The 22,532-nt window shown below is 33.6% G+C and overlaps 2 protein-coding genes across 3 annotated transcripts in view; one reads left to right on the top strand and one right to left on the bottom strand.

Moving 5' to 3' along the window:
- Positions 1 to 11,823, top strand: part of LOC109075787 (immunoglobulin kappa light chain) — a 29,540-nt gene extending 17,717 nt beyond the window's left edge. Inside the window, 4 exon segments of the mRNA XM_042718463.1 lie at positions 9,590 to 9,649; positions 9,791 to 10,120; positions 10,515 to 10,613; positions 11,383 to 11,823. Coding sequence (XP_042574397.1) covers positions 9,590 to 9,649; positions 9,791 to 10,120; positions 10,515 to 10,613; positions 11,383 to 11,528 — 635 coding nt within the window. The 3' untranslated portion in view covers positions 11,529 to 11,823.
- Positions 11,824 to 12,697: 874 nt separating this feature from the next.
- Positions 12,698 to 22,015, bottom strand: LOC109093613 (STARD3 N-terminal-like protein). 2 transcript variants are annotated; one of them, XM_019107314.2, is made up of 9 exons: positions 21,864 to 22,015; positions 19,546 to 19,821; positions 19,304 to 19,381; positions 17,695 to 17,772; positions 17,419 to 17,472; positions 17,217 to 17,334; positions 16,951 to 17,049; positions 13,502 to 13,557; positions 12,698 to 13,408 (listed from the first exon to the last, which is right to left on the bottom strand). In XM_019107314.2, exons 2-8 carry the CDS (start codon positions 19,747 to 19,749, stop codon positions 13,505 to 13,507), a joined length of 684 nt encoding a protein of 227 aa, XP_018962859.2. In that variant the 5' UTR covers positions 19,750 to 19,821; positions 21,864 to 22,015; the 3' UTR covers positions 12,698 to 13,408; positions 13,502 to 13,504. The 2 variants fall into 2 exon arrangements, with proteins under 2 accessions (XP_018962859.2, XP_042574396.1); XM_042718462.1 differs by lacking the exon at positions 21,864 to 22,015 and adding an exon at positions 21,174 to 21,340.
- Positions 22,016 to 22,532: the final 517 nt, after the last annotated feature.

Genomic DNA, 22,532 nt, shown 5'->3' with positions numbered 1-22,532 from the left:
TCTACTTCTTACATGTTATAATATCTGTTAGAATAAAAACTATATTATATGAGATATATCGCTGTAATTCTGAAATAAGCGGTTATCTATGGGTCATTGACAAATAAGGATATCTGAGATGATGAAAGGGAAAATACTTTTAAAATGCATTTCTAAACACAAGAAATGTAATCTTTGTATTTATGTTGCATTTAAACATTTTTTCAAGTTAAAATCTAAAAAAGTTTTCCTAGGCTTGCTCCACTTGAGCAGTACCAACTGTGCCTTTTGTCATAAAAAATTGTCAAAATGTAATATTTAAAAATTGAATAGAACCAAAAAAGAGAAAGACTCAAACATAGTGTGGACCTGTATCACATTAATCCTCAATACAAACTCAGAATAACATGAGGACAGGAAACTCAATAGCAAAGCAACTTCCTGTTTGCTGCTCATAGAAATTAATTCCACTGCCATCCCTGCAAGTCAGAAGATTACTTGTCTTATGTCTGCCATTATGAGTCTTCAGCCACAAATTATACTTTTTGCTGTTTATTCTCCTGATATGTAAAGGTAAGTGTTTTGATGTGTGGCCATTTCATCTTCATATCATCACCCTTTCACCTTAAATGCTTTTTACCCAGAAAATGTTAGTTTATATACTTTTATAATTACTTACCTTGCACAAATGTATGTATAAGGTATAGTGGATGGAGCCGTGGAGCTGCAACAGAAAATCTCACTGACCAAAGCAGTGGAAAAAGTTAGCCATTATAGACTGTCAATTACAAGTAAGCTGCTGGGACTACATCCACTGGTATCAGCAGAAAGATGGAGAAACACTCAAGAGAATTCTGTATAGCTGACATAATGATGATCCACAGTGGATGGGACGCACGTGGAGCTGCAACAGAAACTCAGCTGGACCCCAAAGCAGTGGAAAGTTAGCCATTATAGACTGTCAATTACAAGTAAGCTGCTGGAACTGAGCATCCACTGGTATCAGCAGAAAGATGGAGGAACACCCAAGAGAATTCTGTATGTTTGACATTAATGATGGATCCACAAAAGGGAATGATGCTGAGGATGAGTTCAAATCAGAAAAGAAAGTGGTCAAACCATTTTGCTCTTAAAATCAACAAGTTGAAAAAGACATTCAGCGATGTATACTGTGCATGCTGGGTCTCAGGCAGCACAGTGAGTCTAAAAACCAGCCCCACGTGCACACAATCCTTCCTCCAAAGATAAAAACCTCATGGATAAAATGAGTATTCCAAGAAGGTCCTCGCAACTTCAGCGCTCAGGCCCTAATTATGACATTCTAAAACATTTGCTGCTAAATATTTTTTTTGCAAGTTTTGCTTTTTTTTTTTTTTCACTACATAGATTTACATAACAATCAGTATCGCATATAGCCCCCAGAAGATTAACCAGAGTCTTTAAAGTTTGCAGAATTATTTTTCCCCCACTTATTACATTATTTAGCTTCATTTAATATCATATTTTGATATATTCCTAAATGACTCTTCTACTTCTTACATGTTATAATATCTGTTAGAATAAACTATATTATATGAGATATATCGCTGTAATTTGAAATAAGCGGTTATCTATGGGTCATTGACAAATAAGGATATCTGAGATGATGAAAGGGAAAATACTTTTAAAAATGCATTTCTAAACACAAGAAATGTAATCTTTGTATTTATGTTGCATTTAAACATTTTCAAGTTAAAATCTAAAAAGTTTTCCTAGCTTGCTGTTCCTAATTTGGAGAGTAGCACTAACTGCAAAGCCTTTTGTCATAAAAAATTGTCAAAATGTAATATTAAAAAAATTGAATAGTAGAACCAAAAAAAGAGAGAAAGACTCAAACATAGTGTGGACCTGTATCACATTAATCCCTCAATACAAAATCAGAATAACATGAGGACAGGAAACTCTCAATAGGCAAAGCAACTTCCTGTTTGCTGCTCATAGAAATTAATTCCACTGCCATCCCTGCAAGTCAGAAGATTACTTGTCCGTATGTCTGCCATTCGGAGTCTTCAGCCACAATTATTACTTTTTGGTGTGTATTTCCTTGAATGTAAAGGTACGTGTTTTGATGGGGCCATTTCATCTTATATCATCAACCTGTTACCTTAAATGCTTTTTACCCAGAAAATGTTAGGTTATATACTTTTATAATTACTTTACCTTGCACAAATATATGTATAAGGTATAGTGGATGGCGCCGTGGAGCTGCAACAGACAATCTCAATGACCAAAGCAGTGGAAAAGCTTAGGCCATATAGACTGTCAATTACAAGTAAGCGCTGGAAACTAATCCCATGGTATCAGCAGAAAGGGAGAAACACTCAAGAGGAATCTGTATGCTGATGGCACTTGCAACAGAAAATCTCACTGACCAAAGCAGTGGAAAAGTTAGCCATTATAGACTGTCAATTACAAGTAAGCTGCTGGGACTACATCCACTGGTATCAGCAGAAAGATGGAGAAAACTTAAAGAGAATCCTGTATACTGATATTAATGATGGATCCACAAAAAATGATGTTGGTTTTGAATCCATAAAATCAGAAAAGAAAGCGTCAAACCATTTTGCTTTGAAAATCACCAAACTGAAAAAGGAGCATTCAGCGATGTATTACTGTGCATGCTGGTCTCAGGCAGCACAGTGAGTCTAAAAACTGAAGCCCCGCACAAAAAAATACAATCCTTCCTCAAAGATAAAAAACTCATGATAAAATAAACAGAGCAATTCCAAGAAGGTCCTCGCAACTTCAGCGCTCAGGCCCCAATTATGACATTCTAAAACATTTGCTGCTAAAATTTTTTGTTTGCAAGTTTTGCTTTTTTTTTTTTTTTTTCACTACATAGATTTACATAACAATCAGTAATGCATATAGCCCTGGAAGATTAACCAGAGTCTTTTTAAAGCTTTCACAGAATTATTTTTCCCCCCACTTATTATTTAGTCACATTTTAATATCATATTTTTGATATATTCTGCAATGACTCTTCTACTTCTTACATGTTATAATATCTGTTAGAATAAACTATATTATATGAGACATATCGCTGTAATTCTGAAATAAGCGGCTATCTATGGGTCATTGACAAATAAGGATATCTGAGATGATGAAAGGGAAAATACTTTTAAAAATGCATTTCTAAACACAAGAAATGTAATCTTTGTATTTATGTTGCATTTAAACATTTTCAAGTTAAAATCTAAAAAGTTTTCCTAGGCTTGCTCCACTTGAGCAGTACCAACTGTGCCTTTTGTCAAAAAACAAATTGTCAAAATGTAATATTTAAAAATTGAATAGAACCAAAAAAGAGAAAGACTCAAACATAGTGTGGACCTGTATCACATTAATCCTCAATACAAACTCAGAATAACATGAGGACAGGAAACTCAATAGCAAAGCAACTTCCTGTTTGCTGCTCATAGAAAATAATTCCACTGCCTTACCTTCAAGTCAGAAGATTACTTGTCTTATGTCTGCCATTATGAGTCTTCAGCCACAATTATACTTTTTGCTGTTTATTCTCCTGATATGTAAAGGTAAAGTGTTTTGATGTGTGGCCATTTCATCTTCATATCATCAACCTGTTACCTTAAATGCTTTTTACCCAGAAAATGGTTAGTTTATATACTTTTATAATTACTTTACCTTGCACAAAATATATGTATAAGGTATAGTGGATGGAGCCGTGGAGCTGCAACAGAAAATCTCACTGACCAAAGCAGAGGAAAAGTTAGCCATTATAGACTGTCAATTACAAGTAAGCTGCTGGAACTACATCCACTGGTATCAGCAGAAAGATGGAGAAACACTCAAGAGAATTCTGTATGCTGACATTAATGATGGATCCACAAAAGGAAATGATGCTGGTGATGAGTTCAAATCAGAAAAGAAAGGGTCAAACCATTTTGCTCTAAAAATCAACAAGCTGAAAAAAGAGCATTCAGCGATGTATTACTGTGCATGCTGGGTCTCAGGCAGCACAGTGAGTCTAAAAACTGAAGCCCCGCACAAAAAAATACAATCCTTCCTCCAAAGATAAAAACTCATGATAAAATAAACAGAGCAATTCCAAGAAGGTCCTCGCAACTTCAGCGCTCAGGCCCTAATTATGACATTCTAAAACATTTGCTGCTAAATATTTTTTTTGCAAGTTTTGCTTTTTTTTTTTTTTTTCACTACATAGATTTACATAACAATCAGTAATGCATATAGCCCTGGAAGATTAACCAGAGTCTTTTTAAAGCTTTCACAGAATTATTTTTCCCCCCACTTATTATTTAGTCACATTTTAATATCATATTTTTGATATATTCTGCAATGACTCTTCTACTTCTTACATGTTATAAATATCTGTTAGAATAAACTATATTATATGAGATATATCGCTGTAATTCTGAAATAAGCGGTTATCTATGGGTCATTGACAAATAAGGATATCTGAGATGATGAAAGGGAAAATACTTTTAAAATGCATTTCTAAAACACAAGAAATGTAATCTTTGTATTTATGTTGCATTTAAACATTTTTCAAGTTAAAATCTAAAAAGTTTTCCTAGGCTTGCTCCACTTGAGCAGTACCAACTGTGCCTTTTGTCATAAAAAATTGTCAAAATGTAATATTTAAAAATTGAATAGAACCAAAAAAGAGAAAGACTCAAACATAGTGTGGACCTGTATCACATTAATCCTCAATACAAACTCAGAATAACATGAGGACAGGAAACTCAATAGCAAAGCAACTTCCTGTTTGCTGCTCATAGAAAATAATTCCACTGCCTTACCTTCAAGTCAGAAGATTACTTGTCTTATGTCTGCCATTATGAGTCTTCAGCCACAATTATACTTTTTGCTGTTTTATGCTCCTGATATGTAAAGGTAAGTGTTTTGATGTGTGGCCATTTCATCTTCATATCATCACCCTGTTACCTTAAATGCTTTTTTACCCAGAAAATGTTAGTTTATATACTTTTATAATTACTTTACCTTGCACAAATATATGTATAAGGTATAGTGGATGGAGCCGTGGAGCTGCAACAGAAAATCTCACTGACCAAAGCAGTGGAAAAGTTAGCCATTATAGACTGTCAATTACAAGTAAGCTGCTGGAACTACATCCACTGGTATCAGCAGAAAGATGGAGAAACACTCAAGAGAATTCTGTATGCTGACATTAATGATGGATCCACAAAAGGGAATGATGCTGGTGATGAGTTCAAATCAGAAAAGAAAGGGTCAAACCATTTTGCTCTAAAAATCAACAAGCTGAAAAAAGAGCATTCAGCGATGTATTACTGTGCATGCTGGGTCTCAGGCAGCACAGTGAGTCTAAAAACTGAAGCCCCGCACAAAAAAATACAATCCTTCCTCCAAAGATAAAAACTCATGATAAAATAAACAGAGCAATTCCAAGAAGGTCCTCGCAACTTCAGCGCTCAGGCCCTAATTATGACATTCTAAAAACATTTGCTGCTAAATATTTTTTTTGCAAGTTTTGCTTTTTTTTTTTTTTTCACTACATAGATTTACATAACAATCAGTAATGCATATAGCCCTGGAAGATTAACCAGAGTCTTTTTAAAGCTTTCACAGAATTATTTTTCCCCCCACTTATTATTTAGTCACATTTTAATATCATATTTTTGATATATTCTGCAATGACTCTTCTACTTCTTACATGTTATAATATCTGTTAGAATAAACTATATTATATGAGATATATCGCTGTAATTCTGAAATAAGCGGTTATCTATGGGTCATTGACAAATAAGGATATCTGAGATGATGAAAGGGAAAATACTTTTAAAATGCATTTCTAAACACAAGAAATGTAATCTTTGTATTTATGTTGCATTTAAACATTTTTCAAGTTAAAATCTAAAAAGTTTTCCTAGGCTTGCTCCACTTGAGCAGTACCAACTGTGCCTTTTGTCATAAAAAATTGTCAAAATGTAATATTAAAAAATTGAATAGAACCAAAAAAGAGAAAGACTCAAACATAGTGTGGACCTGTATCACATTAATCCTCAATACAAACTCAGAATAACATGAGGACAGGAAACTCAATAGCAAAGCAACTTCCTGTTTGCTGCTCATAGAAATTAATTCCACTGCCATCCCTGCAAGTCAGAAGATTACTTGTCTTATGTCTGCCATTATGAGTCTTCAGCCACAATTATACTTTTTGCTGTTTATTCTCCTGATATGTAAAGGTAAGTGTTTTGATGTGTGGCCATTTCATCTTCATATCATCACCCTTTCACCTTAAATGCTTTTTACCCAGAAAATGTTAGTTTATATACTTTTATAATTACTTTACCTTGCACAAATGTATGTATAAGGTATAGTGGATGGAGCCGTGGAGCTGCAACAGAAAATCTCACTGACCAAAGCAGTGGAAAAGTTAGCCATTATAGACTGTCAATTACAAGTAAGCTGCTGGGACTACATCCACTGGTATCAGCAGAAAGATGGAGAAACACTCAAGAGAATTCTGTATGCTGACATTAATGATGGATCCACAAAAGGGAATGATGCTGGTGATGAGTTCAAATCAGAAAAGAAAGGGTCAAACCATTTTGCTTTAAAAATCAACAAGCTGAAAAAAGAGCATTTAGCGATGTATTACTGTGCATGCTGGGACTACAGCTCATCCAGCACAGTAAATATAAATACTGAAGCTTTGTACAAAAACTGCAGGGTTCCTGTCTTGATCAGAAACCACAAACCTATCTCTGAACTTTATATAAACATAAATGTACTACTGTAGTTTAAACAGTAGAGCATGGTGCTAATAACACCAAAGTTATGGGTTTGATTCAGGGAATACATGAATTGTGTATCTTGAATGCAGAAGCTGTTACTGAATGCAGAGAAATAAACAATTTGACCAAATTCAGTTTAGAGTTTTTGAATAAGGGGCTCTGAGCCTGAGCTGTCATCCTAATCATGAACCTCAGTACAAACACAGAGTAGTATGAGGATGGGAAACATTTGTTACCCATATGCAGTTGATATCGAAATTATTAGAAATTGTGTTCTGATGCCGTTTTGTTCATAAATAGGGTTCTGGTGTGGTGCTACTTGCACCTGCTGGATGTCTTCATAAATGTGGAGAAAAACATCAGTTGACTGCAGATGTGCATACAAACCCCTTTTTAATAGCTGAACTTACATAGTGGAAATGATTAAAGTTTGTCTGGGTTTTGAAAATATGCATACCTTGTTGGTGAAATAATATTTTGCACATATAAAGAAAGATGAGTTTAAAGTTAGTGGACAAGAATTCACATACACTGGCAGTCAAATGTTTGTAATAATTAACATTTGTAATGTTCTTGAAAGAGGTCTCTTATGTTCACCAAGACTGCATTTATGCATTTTTTATATACAATTTTAAAAGACTGTTTTCTATTTTAATCTTTAATGGCAAAACTGTGGAATTGTCAGAACTGTCAGAAATCATTCTAATATGGTGATTTGCTGAAAACTCAGCTTTGCCATCACAGGGGAAAAAATAATATATATATTCAAATAGAAAACAATTATTCTAAATAGTATGAATATTTCAAAGTTACTAATTTTACTGCTTTTTTGCTCAAATGCAGCCTTGTTGAGCATAAGAGACTTCTTCCTATAACATCAAAACCACAGTATTTTAATTTTATTAACGTGATTAGTACTGAAGTAGAAGCTGTAGAATCTGTCACATCTGAATCATGAACCACAAAACAAACTCAGATTAGCACGAAGGCCGGAAACTTAATATCATAAACCTCTCATATGACCTCCCCTCATGCCAGAATGAAGACAGAAGCTCTCCAGACACTCTCTGCCATCATGAGTCTTCAAATGCAGTTATGTTTTTTGTTTCTTATTTACCCTTTATCTAAAGGTGAGTCTTCTCATTTTGAAGTTTTCAACATTATTATATCTATATTATATTTTACCTATAGGGCAACATACTGCTTTTATGACAAAACTGTTACTTTATTGCAGTGGATGGAGATGTGAAGCTGCAGCAGGAAATCTCATCGACTAAATCTGTGGATAAGACAGTTGTAATAGACTGTATTTATCCTTCAGCCTGCAGGGACTACATTCACTGGTATCAGTTAAAAGATGGACAAATAAGAAGAATATTATATTCAGGAATTTCAAGTGGAACCACAAACAATGATGCTGGTTTTAAATCATTTACAGTAGTTAGGAAAACGTCAAATTTGGCTCTGAAAATATCTGAACTGAAAGATGAGCATTCGGCAGTGTATTACTGTGCCTGCTGGGTCTCAGGCGGCACAGTGGTTATAAATATTAGCACCTTGTGCAAAAACTCAACAGGCTTCCTGCTTAATTCTGAAACCACAAGCCACAAGTTTTTTTATGGTGTAAAAACATCTGCTAAACACTGAATAAATGAATTTAATTCACTGTAAAGAGTGTTTGCTAATCCTGAGCACTTGGGAAAAGAAGGACAAGGTTTAAAATGGGTTAGGGATGATATTTTGACTGATGAAGGACAAATGTGCTGTTGAAAAACTGTAAGCTGTAGCATTCAAGGAATGGACAGGATTTAGCTACTCATATAAGCAGACACAAGGCCTTCACTTGAATTCATTCTTAAATTAATTAACATTTTTACTAAAAGTTTAGAGGGTCCTCTTGACCACTGACCACACAGATCACTGTGTTTCTACAGCAGAGTCAAATCCCAGCTTGTTGAGTTGTACCAGCCTTGAGTGAGTGTTGGAAGACTTGTAAATAAACTATTGTAGCCCTATATGACACTGCACAGAATGTAATTGCTGGATTTGTTCAATGCAGAAGTTAATTAAAAGTGTTTAGCACTTCAGTGACCAAAATCAAGATTAATATTCTTTTTTTTTTCTTTCTTAGTCAATATTTTAAAAGTCCACAGGGATATTCTACAACATGAAGCAACAACACAAGCTGTACCTTTTTGTTCAAGAACAAATGACTGTGGGATACAGGAAAACCTTCGGTTCGGGTACCAAACTTTATGTGACAGGTAAGAAAACTTTCGTATAATTACGGTCTTCTAGGACGAATTTTAAGCATTGTAAACTTAATTTCACACTTATTACTTGTGTAATTGAGCTGGAGACAGAGAGAAGAGTAGCTAGAATAGCAATTACAGGCTGCTTAATTAGTCTGCTTGTTTGCAAAATAAAGGAGAAAATATGTCATAATCATAGTTCACCCAAAATGAAAAATCTGCCATCATTTACTGATACTCATATCATTCTAAACCTGTATGACTTTCTTCTGTGGAACACAAAAGAAGATATTTTGAAAACTGTTGTTATGTCCATTCAGTGAAAATAAAAAGGGTTTCAGTGTTGTTTTGAACCCCACTGACTTGCATTGTACAATTGTTTAAAATACATTTTGTGTTCTACAGAAGAATAAAGTCATATAGATTTTGAACATCATGCGTGCGATGATAGAATTTTCATTTGAAACTGTGTGAAATGTCCCTTTAAAATAGTGTAGATCATCAGGAACAGTGGTCTAAATTAGTTATAGGTTTTGCATTATTCAGAAGTATTTGTAATAGACTTAATCTGAGTGGGCTGGATCAAAAGATTTGGATCTGGAACACGGCTGATTGTAACCGGTAGGAAAGAGTGCCAGAATTTCCTCAAACACATAAAATTATATAATTTCTAAGTAAAAACTTTGCCAATCTTCCTCTTTTTGCTTATTTGCTCATTTGCTCATTAATCACTGAAGCTATGTTCAATATGTGTTTCTCTAGAAAAAGGGAAAGACCAGGTCAAGGCACCAACGTTGTTTGGATACCTTCCATCAAAAAAAGACGAGAAAAAAAGTGACGGACATGGCAAACAGACAATGTTATGCCAGGCTAGTGGGATGTTTCCTGACTTGGTAAAATTTGCATGGAAAAAAAAAGATGCAGGAAAATGGGGGGATGTATCAGAAGGAGACGTTGTGGAGCAGAGGAATGATGGTCAGGAGGTCACTGTGACAAGTATGTTGATTGTGGATAAAGACAAGGCCAGAAATGATGACTACCAATGCACTGTTGTCCATGAGGGAAAAACTAAGGAACTTGAAATGAAGAGAGGTAATTTGAAGAAACTTTGATTTACTACAATCATCTGAGTTAAATTATGTGGAAATAAATTGTAATACAACTGATACGGGGTTGAAGACACATAGAGCTTTCATTATAAAAAAATATTCTGTATGTATAAAAACCTCATTAAACCGTTAATTAAATAAATAATAATAATAAAATAAGTAATTAGAATTGGAAGTACATATTTTTCTGAATGAAACATAACAGTGTTAACATATAGATGAAAATCTAAAATTGTATGACACAGGGAAGAAGAATATATATATATATATATATATATATATATATATATATATATATATATATATATACACACATACACATATGTGTTTGCATTTTAATTTTTGTTTAACTATTTCACTGTATTGTTATATTTTAGAAAACAGTAAGCCGGCAAAGGAATCTAAAGATGATGATCAGATCACAGCAACATGTCCTCCACTCAACACCGAGGAGCCCATAAAAATGCAAATATCAGGTGAATAAATAACATACATTTGGATAAAGATACATTTGGATGGATTTGTAACTATTACTGTATTTCAAAATCTTTGAAAAATTTCCAAGCCAACATTTCAATTAATACTTTTTTGCCTGGATCAGTTAAAATCAGAGTATAATCATTTACAAATGTTCTTTTTATGCTTCATGAAGTTATTTAACCGACTATTATTATTATAGTCACTGAACTATTCTGATCTGACTGATATTTTATAATTTTATTGGTTAACACTTTACAATTAGATGTCATTTGTTAACATTAGTTAATGTTTTAACTAACATGAACAAACAATGAACAATATATTTAATACAGTATTTATTCATCTTTGTTAATATTAGTTAATAAAAATAGTAGTTCATGTTAGTTCACAGTGCATTAACTGTTAACAAGCACAACTTGTGATTTTAATAATGGATTATTAAACACTGAAATTAACATTAACTAAGATTAATAAATGCTGCAGAAGTATTGTTCAATCTTAGTTCATGTTAATTAATGTAGTTAACTAATGAACCTTATCGTAAAGTGTTACCTTTTATCGACACTGTACCTTAACAGACCAAATAGAAAAGAAAAAGCTTACATTGTCAAATCATTCATGCCAAAACATTTAATTCACATAAAATTGTTGCCTGTGTTTATCAAAAATGTAATGTGCACAGGTATGTTACTCTTTAATAAAATGAACATATAAATGTTTTTCATTAAAGCATTTAACTGAAGTTTTTTTTTTTCTTTATTACAGGAGATTCAGAGCAAATACCAAGTATGTTCCTGTTTGTCTATGCATACGGTGTCATGCTCATGAAGAACGGTTTATTTTTTTGCGTTGTGTCTATATTTCTATTACAGAGAAAAGCTGGAAAGAAAGACAAAAGCTCTGAGACCTAATGCATAAGATAAATATCAAGCAAGCAAAGGTTTATTAAATAAAGCACATTTCGCTAACTAAAGAATAAATGCATATCCACAGCAATATTATCTCTGCTCAAATGTATGGCTTTTAAATTTGTTGTAGACCTGCTTTGCACAATTTATTTTTGCATCTTTAAAACGCAGTATTTTGATTTTTAAAAATGTACAATGTACCCAAATTTAAAATGTTTTGCTTTCCACTTGTAATGTTTTTGTTGCATTCTCAGAATTTGTTGAATAAAATCTGCTCATGAAATAAACGTTATCTTTACATGTGTAGTAAAATGAATTTTCTACAAACGCACTTCTTCAATTATGAATACCCTTTTTATAAAACCATGATTGTAAGCGATCTTATTTTAAAAATAAAATTATTATTTAAAAAGATTATTATATTATCCCAGACATAAATAAATCAAAATACCAATAAAATACAGTATGTATCAGATAAGTATTTAATTAGATGCCAGTATTCCATATAAACATCATAAAAAATACTATAATAATACAATTGTCTATTCTGTCTGCTAAATTACCGCCTAACATGTACTATTGCACTACATAGAATTTATTACTTAAAACAACGAATTACACTTTACATCTTCATATAGTTTACTACGTTTCAAAAAAATATTTCCTCTATCTGTTTTTATGCATTAATCAAGTTTAAGACATGAATGTGAAAACATCAAGATGATGATTGAAACTGCTGCGGTAGGAAAATGTGGTTGGGTATGTACACACCGCACAGGCGGAGGTGCTTACTGGAAAGAAAGCATGCAGCAGTTTAACCACAGCATGATTGGCTGATAATTTATTAGCGGCTGCAGGGTGTTTGTCTTGTTGATCTAAGCTGTTATTTGTGGGCAAGGAGGTTGCACTATCCGTGAGAGCACAAACTGACTCTCAGCTGGGGTTTCCGCTCCCCTCGCTTACAGGCTGTAAAAACTCATGCATAAAGACTCACATTTAATAAAAACAGCAATTGTTTTGATGCATAATCATATGCATCATCCTGCATACTTGAGGCTTTGAGATAGGTGCATATTGTATGGAGATTCTTAAAATAAATGAAAGAAAAGCGGAGGTCCCAGACCTGCACCAGGTACATAAGCCCTTATTCAGTAAGCATGGCAAAAGCAAACTCAACAGGAAGTAGATTTCTTTTACTTACTTAAGATGGTTAAAGAATGCTTACTGAACAAACATAAAAACATATTACATATCCATGCATCATTACAAGTCTTATATTTCTTCATTCAAGTGCGTTTCATGCAAAACTAGGCAAGTCCTTTATTTTGCAAGTAAATCAAGCCTCGATCATCTCGCTGTTCATTCCAAAAACTCACAGACTGATAGAAAAAGCATTTAAAAAAAGCAAACAGTGATGAGTGGCAGTGCAGACCTGAGACTATACTGCTTTTCACATTTAGGTCAACTCCAGTGATGACAATGTTAATACACATAGCGTAAACGTGAGACGGAAGTTGTTTTGCTACACTGAAGCATTTGAAGAGTGTCATAAATGTCGTGTTCAACACTGATAACATTTTATGATTAAGTTCAAAATACACATTAAAATCCTTCATTTTTTTTCAGTTCAAGTACTGCATAAACTCTAGTTTTTTGTTCAGTGAAAAAAAAATTAAGTCACACAAAAAAATCGATTGCACTAAGAGCTTGTGTGGGCATACAGAGACAAATAAAGAAACAAACTGCTGATCATGGGCGATGGTGGATTTAAGGCAGAGTGACTGTCTAGTTCTGGTCACCAATGTACAAAAACCCACTTCCACACGGCCCGAGCTCGAGGAAGAGGCTGTTGTACTCTGAAAATCAGTGTTTAATCTGAGCTCCTAATAAAAAACAAAATAACAACATATTATTAAGATTACTTAGATCAACTGAGGAAGAAAAACATTTTATAAAATAACTAATAATATTGATACCTGCTAGACGATGGGCTTCTCAAGATCATATTTATCATCAAGGTCTTCATCAGAGTCTGCAGAAGCAAAGGATCAGATTTAGTGTGATTAACAGAACATGGCTGTTGTTAGCACACAACAAACAAGCTTAAAAACACCAGTGGGGATGTTTTTATAAATGCACAAGGTATGTTATATTCATAAAAATATTCACACTTCCAATTTTCTCATATTAATAAAGTGCACATAATTTTGGTGCCTGTGATGTTTTTCTAAGTAACAACTGAAAACTGAAATAATATTGAAAAATGGAAATAGGAAGTAATAAATATATATATATATATATATACACACACACACACACACACACACACACACACACACACACACAGTGGCATGCTAAAGTTTGGGAACCCCTTGCAGAATCTATGAATATGTGAATAATTTTAACTAAATAATTATACATACAAAATGCATGTTTTTTAAAAAATTTTACTTAGTACTGTCCTGAGTAAGATATTTTACATAAAACATGTTTACATATAGTCCACAAGACAAAAAAAAAAAAAAAAAAAGCTGAAATTATTAAAATATCCCCCTTCAAAAGTTTGGACACCCCTGGTTTTTGTGATTATCTTGTTTGTTCTGAACTGTTAAACTGAGCACTGCTCTTCAGAAAAATCCTCCATGTCCTCCTTCAGTTTTCCAGCATCTTTCGCATAGTTGAACCCTTTCCAGCAGTGATTGTATGATTTTGAGATCCATCTTTTCACAGTGAGGACAATCGAGGGACTCAAAAACAACTATTTAAAAAAAGGTTCAAACATTCACTGATGCTCCAGAAGGAAACACGGCGCATTAAGATCAAGGTAAATTGTACTTAATTTGTCTTCCGGAAAACATGCGAGTATCTTCTGTTGCTTTCAAAGGGCAGTACTAAATGGAAAAAAAATTATATTTCAACAAAATAAGAAAAATTTTGACATCTTTATCCTGTTCAAAAGTTTTCACCCCCCGTGTTTCCTTCTGGAGCATCAGTGAATGTTTGAACCTTTTTTTTAATTAGTTGTGTTTGAGTCCCTCAATTGTCCTCAGTGTGAAAAGATGGATCTCAAAATCATACAGTCACTTCTGGAAAGGGTCCAAATATGCAAAAGATGCTGGAAAACTGAAGAATCTGCAGGACAATTTTTCTGAAGAGCAGTGCTCAGTTTAACAGTTCAGAACAAACAAGGGACTCATGAACAACTATCACAAAAAAAAAAAAAAAAAAAAGTCGTAGATCATCCAGGTAACCACACACAGTACTAAGAACCAAGGGTTCACAAACTTTTGAATGGGGTACTTGTAATAATTTCAGCAATTTTTTTTTTGTCTTGTGGACTAAATGTAAAAAATAACATGCATTTTGTATGATCTCACTTATTTTGTTAAAACTATTCACATTTTCACAGATTTTGCAAGGGTTTCCCCGACTTTTGCATGCCACAGTATAAAAGTTCTGTTTACTAAGATGAACAACATCCATCTGTATAAAATCAGCACAGAGAAGTGATCTTTTTTTAGGCTGTGAATCTAAAGCACATGAAGGCACAGGGTAATGCAAAGACATGTGTGATCATTTAAAATGTATAAAATATGAAAGGGACACATACTGCAGCAATGTCAAAAAGAGTTTAGTTGCCCACAATAGAAAGCACACTGCTGATTTAATTATCAAGAAGTGCAAAGAATGAAAACAAAACTAAACAAAAATAAATGGTCACACTTTATTTTAAGGTACAGTTCTCACTATTAACTAACTATTAACTATGACTTTTGCCTCAATAAACTGCTTATTAATAGTTAGTAAGGTAGTTGTTAAGTTTAGGTATGGGTAGGATTAAGGATGTGTAATATGACCATGCAGAAAATGTGCTTTATAAGAACTAATAAACAGCCAATAAACTAGTAAAATGCATGTTAACATATAGCTAATAGTGAGAACTGATCCCTAAACTAAAGTGTTACCAACAAAACTAAACTAAACAAAAGCAAATTAAACTAAACTTAACAGTCAAACTAAAAGCAAATGTGCAAATCTAGAGATCTACTTAAGATTTTTTTAGGATTCTTATTTAATTTTGTTTGTAAGATTATAAATGTACCCCAAACTGTGAACATTAGTGTGTATATATATATATATATATATATATATATATATATATATATATATATATATATAGAGAGAGAGAGAGAGAGAGAGAGAGAGAGAGAGAGAGAGAGAAAGATAATGTTAGTATATGAATGTTTTTCTCCTCATCTCTTGGCTGTGTTACACAGCTTTGTTTCCGGCATATGCAGTGTAAAAAAAAAAAAAAAAAAAAAAATTAGATTGACTGACTTTTGAACGGCGTGTGTGTATAAATATATAGCACAAAGGTTTGCCTTTAGCCCCGTCGGACCCTGTTTTTTATTGAACATTGATGGAGCAAAAGATTTTGTGTGAATATAAATCATAGAAGTTAAACATCTTAAAAATATATGAGGCAAAGTGGGCCTCAGGGGGTAAAAAAAAAAAAATCCCCAGCATTAGGCAAAAGGCGCAAAGTATTTATACAAATACTTTAGCTAAAGTCATATGTTTAGAATAGTATCAAAGTTAATAGTTGTTCAAAACAATCATTAAACAACCACAGCAAAGTTTGTACTATTTTCTATTTATTTTGCTAAATAATTAGTTTTTGTTCAATAAATATACTGTTATTAAAATGTTCAATGTCACAATGCAAGAATCAAAACTATTTTAAAAAGCAAAGATTCCAAAAGCAGTGAAGGGGATCGCATAATTATTTAATGTAACTTTACAGTAGTAACAATAAATATGATCTTTTATTATATGATATGATTAATAACATATTTGTAAATACAATGGTTTTATTATAAATATGGTGATTACCTCTAAGGTGGATACCCAGCTTAATTTATCGTTTTTACCATCCAAATAACCAATTTTAGTGTGTGTTTCATATAAAACCATAGTGGAGCAACATCTACAATTTATCAACAGGAAATGGTATGTTTTCCCAAGGCACTTTAATACAGCTGCAACACCTTTAAATACAATTTTCCTTGAATATCTCTACCGCAGTGCACCTGAGCTCTGATAGTGGCATTTCCAGGAAAATACGTGTCTGTTAATGTTGTATAATCGTAGCAAGTTTGTACTATATCTCTGGTATGTAACCTTGACACATGATAAATAAACTATGACTGCAAAAAATGGAACAAACTAAAAAAAATAAACAATCCATAAACATCCACAAAATGTTGCAAAGCTGAATGTCACTGATCTTTTAAGCTATCAAGTGACAGAACCAGAAAAACAAGTTATTACAACTTGTAAAATGCATGACTGTAGATTTCCATGTGGCCCTGAGAACTACCTCCATGCTTGTCCAGCTAGTACTGAACAGTTAGTGAGTTATTACCTGCCATGGACTCAGGAGGAGAGTAGAACTGGCCATCTGTAACAGGTCCTGGGTGTAAAAGAGGCTCTCGATCTAGCGCATTCTGCACTGAAAGATACCCTACCACACAGGACACACATGTTAGCTACATACTGTATGAGCAAATCACAATCACCATAACTTATAACTATGTCCATTAGCCTTTACTGATCTGTGATCTTTACATAACCATAGATCATATGATTATTGTTTGCTCGTTTCACTGTGATTATATATTAGCTTCTCACTGATTTCATCACCGGCCTCCTGGGGCAGGACTTTGAAGTCCAGCAGCCATGTCTCTATCCATGCCAGAATGAAGGAGACAATGGGTAACAAATACCCAAACGCTCCCTGTGACAGAAGCTGGACAACACAAGGACATTTTTAGTGAATGTAAAAAGTGTATAAATCTCAAATCAAAAAAGTTGAATGAAAAACATCTCATACCTTTGATACAACTACTTTCACTATTAAGAAACCAGTGGTGATTGCTGTAGTTAACTGTAATAGAGAAATGTGGATATATAATGATCATTACATTAATCTATACATCTTATAAAACCATATAAATATACGCTTAAGCAAAGCTCAGTTGAATTGTTTTGAGCAAGCAACTCATGTTAAGTACTAAACCAGGAAAAATAGAGCAAGTTATTAATGCATAAAGCAACAGTGCCCTCTGGTGCAGGATGGATGTAGAATATGAAATAGAAAGTCGCTTACTGCAATGGCCCACCAATGGCGCAGCTTACACACTGCATACGCCAGAATCAAGACTGCAAAGCGGAACACAGCCAAAAGCTGAGGGAGGAAAAATTCATTTAATACCATTATATTTTGTTTCCATACAACATATACAGTTTATGCATTAAACTTATCAAAGGTGATGGTAAAGACATTTATAATGTTACAAAAGGATTCCATTTAATACAAATGCTGTTCTTTAGAACTTTCTACTCATCAAAGATGAAAAAAATAATTACAGTCACCACAAAGCTTTGCCATCACGGGAAAAAATTACATTTTAAAAATATAGAATAACAGAAAATTTTTAAATTGTGATAATATTTTACAATATTACTGTAATTTTGCAGCCTTGGTGACCATTAAAGACTGCAAACCTTCATAGGGTAGTGTATATACCACACTTACATATCCAACACTAACATGCATCAACCTTTCAGGACTGGTTTATCAACATTTCATAAATGATTTGTTACATTAAAACTTTAGTTCTTAAGTTTAAACAATGCGGTAAGGTAGCATTTTAAAAATGGCATCACTGTGTATTAACAAAAAACTAGGCCACACTTAAGCTTACAGGGCAAAGTAAGCTACACACTAAGACGGGAACTCTCCCATTTAAACAATTCAAAATAAAGCTTTAAACACTCATGTCAGAACAACTGGATGTGTATATCAAGGAAGCAAACCACTTTATAAGCATGCGACCCCTAGATAAAAGGGTTAAATAGTTCAGTTAGATCATCATGTCCTCACCCTCATGTCATTCCAAACCTGTAAGGTTTTCCTTCTTTGTTAAATTGCTGAATAAATTTGTTTTGTTTTCTTTGCGCACAAAAAGTATTCTCGTAGCTTCAAAAAATAACAGTTAAACTACTGATGTCACATGGACTACTTTAACGATGTCCTTACTATCTTTCTGGGCCTTGAACGTGTCAGTTGTGTTGTGGTCTATGCAGGGTCAGAAAGCTTTCGGATTTCATCAAAAATTTCTTAATTTGTGTTCTGAAGATGAACAAAGGTCTTATGAGTTTAAAACGACATGAGGGAATTTTAATTTTTGGGTGAACTATCCCTTTAAAATATGTTTGTGTCATTAATTTGTATCAAGATGCACACCAGTACTGTTTTTTTCTAAGGCACATTTAAAAACAAAAACTACTAAAAAACACCAAATTTAACACAAGACTAATCCTGGCTTAATCTCAGCCTTGTCTGTGAAACCAAGCCTTTGCTTTCCTGGACAGAAACTATGTGGTTTGAAAGAGCATAAGTGAGGTCATATGTAAAGTAAGAAGAGTCATATTTTTTCGAAAAGGAACTGTGGGATGGACTGGCCCTAAAATATTACCACAATCAGTTTCATCAGAATTCACACCTTTAAATGTTGGTGATTTCCATGCTAAAGCATCAAAATGTAATGTGTTTTAAAGAGCTGGTCCTGTTTACTTGTACACACATGTATTTGCATTGCAATAAGTTTTTTGTCAACCAAAACCATCTGACCTAAAATATTTACTTTAAAACACATTTCAAATAACAAGCTAGTATTTCAGAAATAGAGTGTATTGTATATGCCAGTACTTACAAATATGTCAAAAAAAGATTTGTGGTAATCATATTCCAACACTTCTTTTTTCAGCTGCTCTTCTATACCTCCATTGACCTGGATAAAGATAAACAAAAAATCCAAACCTTATCTATGTGTCAGACAAAATGCAGTGCAACTAAATCAGTATATACAGTGGTGTTTTTTCACATATATTTAAAAGATGCTAAGAACTTCACATTATTTATAATATCTAGTGGAAATGTATTACTGCAACATACATTGAGCTCAATGATCCACAGCAAGGTGACAAACAAAAGGTCAAAGGTCACAAACAAGCAAAAGGTTCTTCGGACATCAGAGATGCACTTCTTCTCTCCTCCTTCATAAGACTCGATACGGGCAGAAATGGGTGTTGAGTTAATGTTGCCCACACCCCCTATCGTGGCCCGTGAACCCACACTGCTGCTGCATTGGCTGTCCATGACTCGTCCACTCGTGTTACTCCATTCACACTCACTCTTCTGGAGAGTGAGACTCTGTGGTCATGCCTAGTTCTGAAATTACACACAAAGTGGAGGAATTTTACACAGCGATCAAAGGTTTATAGTTATCAAAGGTTTATAATTATTACTGTCATTTGATCAGGGCTCTGTGACGTCTTTAAATCAACAAACCCACTAAACATCCTGTATAGTAACTAAGTGGGTATATTTATAAAACACACACCCAAAGAGCACACACAAAGAAAGTGATGAAATATCAACACCAATTATAGAGTGCAACATGGGTTTCAGATATAAAAATCACATTCATTTTATCCAAAGTGGAACTGGTTTTTAACAACAATGTTAATGTTAATAATGTTAATAACTTTTTAAAGGCACACATACAGAGTTACAATATTGTTGACTGAAGGTATATGCTTTTGTTGAAACCACCAGTCGGCATTATTTCAACTTATTTTTAAATAAGCTTGTTTAAAAGCAGAATTCCTTGTTAAAAACTACATTACCCATGATTCTCCACCAATCAGAGAACCAAAATGAGCAAATTGCACCAAAACAGAACACTTTATTTGGAAATAATTGTTAAATGTTGTTTCTATATACAAAATTAACATCATTAAATCAATATTTTTATATTCATCTGTTGTTTTAATTTCATTGTCATTTGCAATGCTTCATGGGATTGTAGTTCTTATCTTCATTAAAGCTGTTAAGTAGACAATCTCGTTGTTTGTCTACTTTTTGCATCAAAGTTTGTAATGTTGTACTTCTCATAGTTGGTTAGTTTGGTTCATGGCTTGTAATGCTTTAACAGACACCTATTTGGAGAAAATGAATTGGAAAATACTTCAGAAAAAGGGCTGCTGAAAAAGTAGGTGTGCACTTTTGCCCTCCATTACACGCCTCTTTGGGATACTCGATTCTGATTGGTCAAACGAGGCATTCAACTGTAAAATATGTAGAATAAGAACATGCTGCCCATGACAACAATGTATTTCTAACCACTTGGTTCAGGAAACCCTGATGTTCTGTCACACTCTAAATAATAATTTTAACTCAAATTAATATTCTGTGTCCATATATAGTATTTATTCGTGAAGTAGCTATGTAAGCAGGATAATGTAAAATTATGATGAAAAGACGACAATACTCCAACTTGTTCTACATCATGACACTTGAGAATTACAAAGCTATCAACCAAAACTAAGCCAGGACTAATCCTGTTAAAATCAACAAAGCTTGTCATAATTACATTTTGATCACAATTGCGAGGACTGCTTTGGTAAGTGAATAGTAACTAGGCATGACAATGTACTCCAGTGAGTCTTATCAGGAATAATCATGAAGAAGCACCCTAAAAAACATTTTTAAAAAATGGCAAAAGTTTAAGAGAACAGTACCTGTCTGTTGGTTTTTGGGACAAGTTCCTCTTACTGATGTCATTTACCAAAAACCACAAGCACAGGAATTCTCGTGCCTTGTGGACTGCATTGTTTGCATATCACTCTGTAAGACAGACCTAACTATACTAGGCAGGACATTTGCTTCCCCTAAAAAGACATATAACGTTACATGGGAAGTGAACTAACTTCATGCTGTTCTTTATATAACTCTGGATGACCCTTACTGACAATATAATTAGTAACTTGTATGGGAAATTTGGCTTCAGTGCTGGCTCCAGCTGATACAAACCGGACCTAGTTCCTTTTATAATAAGGAAAACTGAAGTATACAACGCACATAAATCACACTAAGTAAGTTAGTTTGTGTTTATACTCTGAAGTGGTTATTTCAGAGCTCTACCAAAGCAATTTGCATGCTATGTGCTAGCATGATAATCCAGCAGTATAACAGTAAAAGCAGCGCGAGATTCTCCAAATTTGAAACACAGTGTCATAATTAACACTTCACAAATGTCTGTCATGCTAACTAAAACGGTGACAAGCGAAATAAACACACACTCACGATCTCTCCTAAAAACAGTCTATCCGGTTACATCGAGTCAACTTACAGAACATCAAAGGTTCATTTCTTGTCATATTAGCATCGGTTTATCAAAATAGATGTGAGCTATCGATCATGTCGCTTACCTTGCTGTGCAATCCTATAAAAGTACGCCTTGTATGACAGTCAACAGATACAGCAGTGAGGATGTACCTGTGTCACTAAAAATTCCGCACCATCTGATGACTTTCGTTTCGGTCATACAGGAAATGGCGTATGTTGTTTTGGAAATGGAATTCTGGGATATGTAGTACAATTAGGAATTACTGCTCCACTGTAATTCATTCATTATATATATCTCTACACCATCTACTAAATAAATAACAAACAATAACAGAGCTATAAGAATTATTAAAAGTCAAAATTACCTAAAAGTCAAAAATGTAAATGTTTGAATTCCACTGAATTATAAAGACAATAAGAACAAAGTAGCATCTACAAACAAATGCTAGAGCTTCTCTCAGAATGAACTCTTTGCTTTTAATCAACTGGAAGTCATTGTAGTTAATCACATTAATTGTGTGAGTTAATTAAGTGAGTGTCCAAATAATTTTTAACTTCACTTTGAACAATATAGCCTACCATATCTAATGATAATTTCATTATTCTTTTTGTGAAATGCTAGATGTGATGTTAAATGTCTTTAATGCAAATATAGACGTTTTTAGTTTCTAAGTCACTGTATTCTCGTAAGTTAATCAAGATGTTATCATACATTATTTGATTAAATTACGTTAGCTCATGTCCTTTTATAA

This window comes from Cyprinus carpio, chromosome B2 (assembly GCF_018340385.1).
Source record: "Cyprinus carpio isolate SPL01 chromosome B2, ASM1834038v1, whole genome shotgun sequence".
NCBI classification, from domain to species: Eukaryota; Metazoa; Chordata; class Actinopteri; order Cypriniformes; family Cyprinidae; genus Cyprinus; species Cyprinus carpio.
The sequence above is the reverse complement of the archived record's forward strand: the minus strand, read 5'-3'. Positions and strand labels throughout refer to the sequence as shown.